Below are 7777 nucleotides of genomic sequence, written 5' to 3'. Positions count from 1 at the left end.
AAAAAAAAAAAAAAAAAAAGAGTGTAGATAAAGTGCCTTTGGATCCTGATGGAGTCGGTGCTTACTGAATGGTGCTGTTTATTATAGCTATAGCACTTGGAAGTTTACAAACTCACATCCACCTTCTTCTTTGCTGGGGTCTCCCAAGAACCCTGGGGTAGATGCCCATGCTGGTTGTCATCAGGAAGAAATGGAAAGTTCTGAGTTTCTGAGCTGCCTGCTCCACTTCCATGATGTTCAAAGCAACCACCCTCTTCTGGAGGGTTTATCCCATCGGCCAGTCTGAGCCCAACCCTCTCCTGAACGAATCACAGACAACCCCGGGCAAGCGCCCAGCCTTACACTCCAAGACCACCTGGAAAGCAGGCAGGGCAGGGCTGCGTCTGCCCATTTGTCAGATGAGGAAGCTGAAGCTAAGTCAGAGCAGGGACTCAGTCCAGGCCACCCAATAACAGAGAGAGCTGGGATGAGGTGCAGACCTGCTCTCTTGGGGCATGGGGTCCAGCACCCTCAGCTGACCACTAAGGAACCGGAAGTCCAGAGCTGGGGAGGATGCCTGAGGATGCGAAGCAAGTTAAGGGTGCTCTCCAGCTCATGCCACTCATTAATTCACTCACTCTGGCTCACTCGCTCGTTCATTCATCCACTGACTATGTATTGAGCGCCTTCTCAGGGCCAGTGCTGTGTGACACCCTGGGAACCCAGCGGCAGACAAGATACAGCTCCTGCCCTCAAGTGCCTTATAGTCTCACGTGGGAGTCAGGCCGGTGAGCAGGCAAGGAAAACACACCCTGGCGGAGGACGCACCAGGCACTGTCGGCAGGTAGGAGGCGGTACATGTGAAGTGGGAGGAATAGCAGGACTCCAAGAGAACCTGGAGAAAGTACGTTTTTCAGGGCAGGGCTTTTTCTCTGCCCCTCCCTTGGAAATCACGAGGCAGACAGAAAGACGTGCTTCTCTGAGCTGGACTTTTCACACAGCTCCAAGGGGCTGGCACCAGAATGGGGGGCAGCCACATCTTATCTGGCCATCACCCCAATTTACACCTGGGGAAACTAAGGCCAATCGCGAGGGCTCTGCAGGGGTTAGTGCCAAGGTTCCACGCTCTCCTCTTCTCCTCGCCTTTCTGCCTCTGACCGTCCTGTGAAAGAAACCTCTGCGCCCATGTCTGCTCCTCCCTGCTGCCATGGCTGAGCTCTTCTTGGCCTTGCTCTAAGGGGCTCCCACCACCAGACCACCCAGTAGGGCTCTGTGCAGTCCTGCCTGCTAATAGGGTCGGGCCTCCAGAACTTCACCAGTAGCTGCAGATCCCCCACCACACCATGGCCAAACCCTTTCAGCCTCTGAACTCCTGGTGGATGCAATCAAAGCTTGGATCTTCACCAGACAGAAGGGTGCTTTGCTCGGCTTGAAGCAGGGAGAGGTGTCCAGAGCCTCGCCTCCAGCTCTGCAGCTCCCAACCCTTCCCTATCAATGTTCCCGAGCCCCCTAAAGGAGCTCAGCTTGCCAACCCCTGACCAAGACGGTAAGTATCAGAGATTGCTCCAAAGCATCGCCAGTCTCCATGCCTTTGCACCTGCTGTTCCTTCTGCTCTGGAATGCCTTTCCTCGCCTCTTCGCCTGCCCAAACTGCATTCATTCACTCACTCATTCAACAAGCGTTTGTTGGATGCTTACTTCTGACAGGTGGAGAACTGTGCTCTGGGGATCCAGAGAGCTTAGAGACTCGCGGGAGATGCAGGTGAAACACATCAGCATGCAGTAGTGAGTACTGCACATGCGAACAGGTCCATAAGGAAAAGCCAGGCTAAGAGACAGTGGGATCTAATCAGTTCACGACCAGCCTGTCCAACATGGCAAAAACCTGTCTCTACCAAAAATACAAAAAATTAGCTGAGCATGGTGGTGTGCACCTGTAGTCCCAGGTACTTGGGAGGCTGAGATGGAAGGATGGATTGAGCCTGGGAAGTGGAGGTTGCAGTGAGCCGAGACTGCACCACTGCACTCCAGCCTGGGTGACAGAGTAAGACCCCAACTAAAAAGAAAGAGAGAGAGAGAGAGAGAGAGAGAGAGAGAGAGAGAGAGAGGGGCTGACTGTTGTGGCTCATGCCTGTAACCCCAGCACTTGGGACCCTGAGGCATTAGGATCACTTGAGCCCATGAGTTCCAGACCAGCATGGGTAGCAATACCCCATCTCCACAAAAATTGTTTTTAACATTAGCAGGGTGTGGTGGCATACGCTTATAGTCCCAGCTACTTATAGGCTGAGGCAGAAGGATCCCTTGAGCTTAGGAGTTCAAGGCTGCAGTGACCTTTGATTGTATCACGGCAAAATATTATTATTATTTCTGAGACGGAACTCTGTCATCCAGGCTGGAGTGGGTGCGATCTTGGCTCACTGTGGCCTCTGCTTCCCAAATTCAAGCGGTTCTCATGCCTCAGCCTCCCAAGTAGCTGGGATTACAGGCATGTGCCACCACGCCTGGCTAATTTTTTGCATTTTTAGTAGAAACGAGGTTTCACCATGTTGGCCAGGCTGGTCTCAAACTCCCGGCCTCAAGTGATCCACCTGCCTTGGTCTCCCAGAGTGCCGAGATTTCAGGTGTGAACCACTGCGCCCAGCCTTCTGTTTTAATTTCTGTTTCTGAAACCTTTGCTGTGTAAGTCGCCTTGTCTTTGTTATGGCAGCCTGAGCTGACTGATATAGAGGGAATCATTGACTTCTTTAGTGGAGGAGTCACCTCTGCCAGGAGGCCTTTCTGGAATCCAAGTGTGGGGTTAGGGCTTCCACAATACCTTGACTTCCGCCATCAGAGCACCTGCATCTCTCTTAGATTAGCCTAGGAATGTCACAAGGTTTGATTTGCTCTTGAACACCAAAGCCCAGTCCACAATCTGAAGGTCATTGTCCAATGAACGAATGTACAACCAGGGCTCAGACTGGGAAGTGACTCGCTGAGGCCACAATTTTCCTTTGTTGCCCTCACCCAGGATGGCCTCTCCTTCAGCCCTGTACCCCTGAGGCTGGCTGGGTGGAGACCCTGGCTGGGAAAGCCAGACCCCTCTCCAGCTGGGCCTGGGTTTGCTCCCAGAGAGAGCCTGGGCTCCACTCCATGCCTGCCTGTCCCTTTCCTAAGGCCCCCTCTGTGCCTTTCCTCTTCCTCTTGAATCCCTTACCTCCCTGCCTGGCCAGCTTCCAGGAGATCAGCAACCAGCCCCGTGACAGGCCAGGACAAGGGGCTGATTGTGCATGGGGCCTTTCTGTGAGGGTGGAGGCAGCCTCAGTTTCCAGCCTTGCCCAGCCCAGAGGCTGCTGCTAGCAAATCTGGAGGATAGCAAGTGGGGATTGTGGGTTCCTGAGATACCCCTGGCGGGGGCTAGTCCCCCCACTCCCTCACCTGCCTCTTAAAGGTCAGTGCCCTCCCTAAGGGAGCATCCAGACATCCAATGAGCCCATACCCATCCTGATGCCAAGCTTCCGGTGAACAGCTCTGGAGGCAGGCAGGCCTGTCCCACACCCCTAGACTGTCTGCCCGCAGCCTCCCCAAGGACCACATCACTCTGAATTGACTCTGGGATCGTTTGTCCGTCTCCCATTCCAGACTGGGAGCTCTTCCAGGGCAAAGGCTGCTCTATTTTTTGCCCTCTCTCCTCCCCTTCTCTCTCCTTCCATTCATGAAGCATCAACTATTTGTTAGGACGGAGCTCCTTGTGTCGCACCCCTGATCCTGACACGGGGCCTGGTGCATGGAGGTCACTCTGCATGCATCGACTGCCCCCGACTGCCCAAAGATGCCCGGTCTGGGGGCTGGGCCTTGCTAAGCTTCCCTGAGGGCTGCAGCTCCACACGTGGCAAAGGGCCCCTCTCCCTGGAAAGGGCCGAGCTCCTGCAGGAGGAAGGAAATTTGGCCTTGAATCTGTGCCAGGCAGCCAGGCCTGGATGGGGTGGGGGGACATCCAGAGAAACAAGAACTTGGTTTTCTAAGTAGAACTGTGGTCTCAGGAGGACCTGACCCCCGGAAGGCTGACCTGACCCCCGGAAGGCGGACCTGACCCAGGCTGGGATGAGGCCGCCCTGCAATTACCACCTCTTCTGAGGCCAACAGGGCCTTCTCCCTGCTGAGTCCTAAAACCTGCTCCCGCCCGCCCCCACGCCCAGCCTCCATCCCTCGGCCACACTCTTGTGTCCCTCCTTGATTGTCCAGAGACGGCCAGGCTGTGCTGGGCATCCCAGCCAACGGTGAGCTGTCTGGCCAGGCTGAGCAGCGCAGGAGCTGAGGTACTGCATCCCTGGAGCCCCAGGCCTGCAGAAACCGCCTGAAGGAACGCTTCCGAGTCTTATAAATCCCTGTTCCAGACTCTCTGCATGGGCTCTGTCCCAAGCAACTTTTCCCCAACAAAGCATGCAGGGCTTCCAGTGGCCTGGGCAGCTGCACAGGGGCAGCTCCCCGGTGGCAGCCACTGGGGCCCTGTCACACAGGGAGTGCTTTCAGATCGAGCTGTGGCCTTTAATTACAGGGTATGTTCCTGTTGCCTCTTCCATCTATATTTATCTGCAGGATCGCACTAATTGAATTCCCCACTGCACAGGGCAGGCCTGGTGAACAGCGAGGCAGGCAGGCAGGCAGGCAGGGGGCTGCAAAACTTCCTTCCTTTCCTTCTTGGCCAGGAGCAAAACAGAAGCAGCTGAGAAACTCTCTCTCCCTCCCCTCGACCCTGTCAATGCCCGGAGTCTGAGGGGCTTCCCGCTCCAGGGACACTCCAGCCCTGAGCCTCATAACCCAAGGTACCCATGGGTCCCGAGACCAGACAGTGCCCAGATGCCTGAGCCCCTCCCCACTTCACCTCAGATTCCTACAGCAGAGAAAAGTCCTTTGAGCAGTGACGCTGAAACCCCCAGCTCTGCACTTTGCCGGCACCGTCTTACCGTAGGAGTCGTCTTGGTCCAGGAGGGAGTTGGGCTCCATGGCGTGTGGGCCCCCAGCCCCTGGCCCCACCTGATTTATGAACCGAGGCTGTCTCCATGAGCGTCTGGGTTCCTCCTTTTGTATTCCATCTGGCGGCTTTTCCAACTAGATGACTGGGTATTCCTGCAAGCAGGCCCCTTTCCAGCCCTCGCCTTCATACAGTACATTTAAAGTAGCAGTAACCTCTTTTTCCTCCCCCCGCAGCCTGGCTGGAAACATTAGAAGGGACTGAGGCAGCGAGATGTCTAAAATAGGAAGACGCCGGGACGGTTGGCCTGGCTGCCCGCGATGCTGGCTGCGGGGATCTGGCACGGCTGTGCAGATGGAAAAGCTAAGAGGTGAGGCTGTTGCATCCGGAAGCTGGCTCTGGGGCCCAGGGGCTCTGCAGAAAGTGGGGAGCCCAGCCCTCCAAGGGAGGGGTTGGGGGGTCTGCTCTGTTTACCCCCAGAGCACAAACCCCAGGGGCTTCTCCCAGGCCCTGCTGGAACCTCCCACTCAAATCTGTTCTACAGACATTTCCCGCAGTGTGGGGGATGCAGAAATTGACTCATCCATCCATTCAGTTAGTCACTAAATATTTTTTGAGCATCTAGTCCACACCAGACACCGTGCCTGGTGCTGAGTTTACAGCAGGGAGTGAGGCACAGTACCTGGCTTCTTGGAGCTCACAGGAAAACAGGTCATGGCAGTGCAGCTGCAGGAACACAGAGAAGGGGTGCCTCACCTGGATAGAAGAGGTGGTCAGGGAAGGCTTCCTGGAGGAATGGGCACCTAAGCTGGGGCCTAAAGGATGAGCAGGAGTTAGCCAGGTACAGAAGGAGGGAGTGGCCTGATGCAACAGCCTTGAGGTAAAGGGTGCATGGGGCGTTCAGTGCCCCCCCAGATAAGTTCCAGGTGGTTGGGGCAGAGCGAATGAGGTGGGGCTGGTGAGATGGGACAGGGGAGCCAGGAGAGAGGCGGGAGTGGGTCAGTCAGGGCTGTGGGGATGGGCCCAGGCCTGCCCTGAGGAGGGTCCGTGAGAGTGACATGATCCAGATCATCCTTTGGGAAGGCCTCCCTGACTACCTTGTAAAAGAGGGGAGGCCATCAGGCCACCAGGAGAGAGGGAGATGCAGCCTCCACGGCCACAGCTGCGGGAACGCTGGGTGGTATTTATTAAGCAGGCGCCACAGGTGGGCGCCGTTTTGAGTATTTACCCACATTGTCTCATGCACTCCTCACGATGTTCCCTTCCGGAGAAACTCTGATTCTCCCATTTTACAGATAGGGACAATGCAGTTTAGAGAGGTGATGTGACTTGACCAAGGCCACGGTTGTGCGTGACCTCCAAGGCAGGCCTGGACCTCAGAGAGGGCACAGCCTTGGTGCTGGGACTGGGGGAGGACAAAGAGCATCTCAGTCTGTCAGCATTCAATCTGCTTCTCCATGCCAGGCACGGTGGCTCACACCTGTAATCCCAGCACTGTGGGAGGCTGAGGCAGGTGAATCACCTGAGGTCAGGAGTTCGAGACCAGCCTGGTCAACATGGTGAAACCCTGTCTCTACTAAAAATTTTTAAAAATTAGCTAGCTGTGGTGGCGCGCACCTGTAATTCCAGCTACTTGGGAGGCTAAGGCAGGAGAATCACTTGAACTTGGGAGGTGGAGTTTGCAGTGAGCCAAGATCACACCACTGCCTGGGCGACAGAGTGAGACTCCGTTTTAAAAAAAAAAAAAAAAAAAGAAGAATCTGCATCTCGCTCTCCCACAAGCCCACCCAGACCACAGGGTAGTACCATGGGCTTATGGGAGAGACAAAGCTTCATTTGGGCTCAATCAGAGAAGGCTGCCGAGAGGAGGAGGTGTCTGAACTGGGCAGAGAAAGAAGAGCAGGGAAAAGTGAGGGTGTCCCAGTCAGAGGGAATGGCACAAGCAAAGGCGTGGAGGCCGGAAGGTCGCACACAATGGGCTGGACAGGTGACTGGGAGGACGTCAGGGCTGATGAGCAGATTTGGGCTAGATCAAGAAAGGGCCTGGAGTGCCAGCCTGGGAGTGTGGGCGTGTTCCGGAGGGTGACACAGCCCCAGCAGGCATTTGTTCTGGAGAATGACCTCCTTTCCAAGCGCTGCCTGGGAGCTCCTGCAAGCCACTCCCCAAAGCCTTCTTCCCGCTCTGCTCTTAAAGCAGGAGAAATGCCCCGTCCCACAGCATGGCTGGAACACCAGAAGCCAAGCCTAGGTGACCTGGTTTTTGGAGACATGGCTCTGGTGCTGGGGTGGAGGAGGCATTAAGAGAAGGGAGATGCAGGGAGACAAGAAGTCAAGGTGGGAGGCTAACAGGAGGGGCCAGGCTGGGAGTGGCAGGGAGGGAAGACCCCGCCGGGCTTACTCCCAGCCACCTACTGCTGCTCATCGGCTACCACAGCAGCCAGTGGCTGCTGACGTGGTTGGCCTGGTACAGGGAGGCTCCTTCTGTCACTCATCACCCCTCCTCCCCAACCCTGAATGACAGGGATCCCAGCTCCCAACCTTCCGCTGCCTTAATTACAGGGAGACTCGCCCTACCCAGGCTAGCTGCAGGCACCAGGCTCCCTGGCTCTCATCAGTGGGTAGGGCAGACTGGGGGCTGGGGAGGCAGAAGGGGGAAATCAGGTCCTTGGACCACCGGCCAATGGATAGATTCAGGTCCAGCTCTCCCTGTTCCTCCAAGGCCCCAGGGGATCTGCGTGCCCAGTTGTACATACGAACACGAAATCTCTTTTCAGATAGAATGTGGCAGTCAGCAGGATGGGGCTGAAATTGACCACCTGGATTTACATCCAGGCTCTGCTG

The 7777-nt window shown here is 55.9% G+C and overlaps 1 protein-coding gene across 3 annotated transcripts in view; it reads right to left on the bottom strand.

The window, feature by feature from the left end:
* The window catches only part of LOC108285860 (DAB2 interacting protein), a 213462-nt gene extending 208074 nt beyond the window's left edge, over positions 1-5388 (bottom strand). The window contains exon 1 of one of the 3 annotated variants that reach the window (XM_017503334.2): positions 4929-5388. In XM_017503334.2, coding sequence (XP_017358823.1) covers positions 4929-4968 — 40 coding nt within the window. In that variant the 5' untranslated portion in view covers positions 4969-5388. The remainder of the gene's footprint in view (positions 1-4928) is intronic. The other 2 variants (XM_017503329.2, XM_037729521.1) reach the window with 2 other exon arrangements.
* Positions 5389-7777: the final 2389 nt, after the last annotated feature.

The sequence above is a fragment of the Cebus imitator genome, unplaced genomic scaffold, assembly GCF_001604975.1.
Source record: "Cebus imitator isolate Cc_AM_T3 unplaced genomic scaffold, Cebus_imitator-1.0 Scaffold309, whole genome shotgun sequence".
NCBI lineage: Eukaryota > Metazoa > Chordata > Mammalia > Primates > Cebidae > Cebus > Cebus imitator.
Note: the sequence above shows the minus strand (reverse complement) of the source record. Positions and strands in the feature narration are given on the sequence as shown.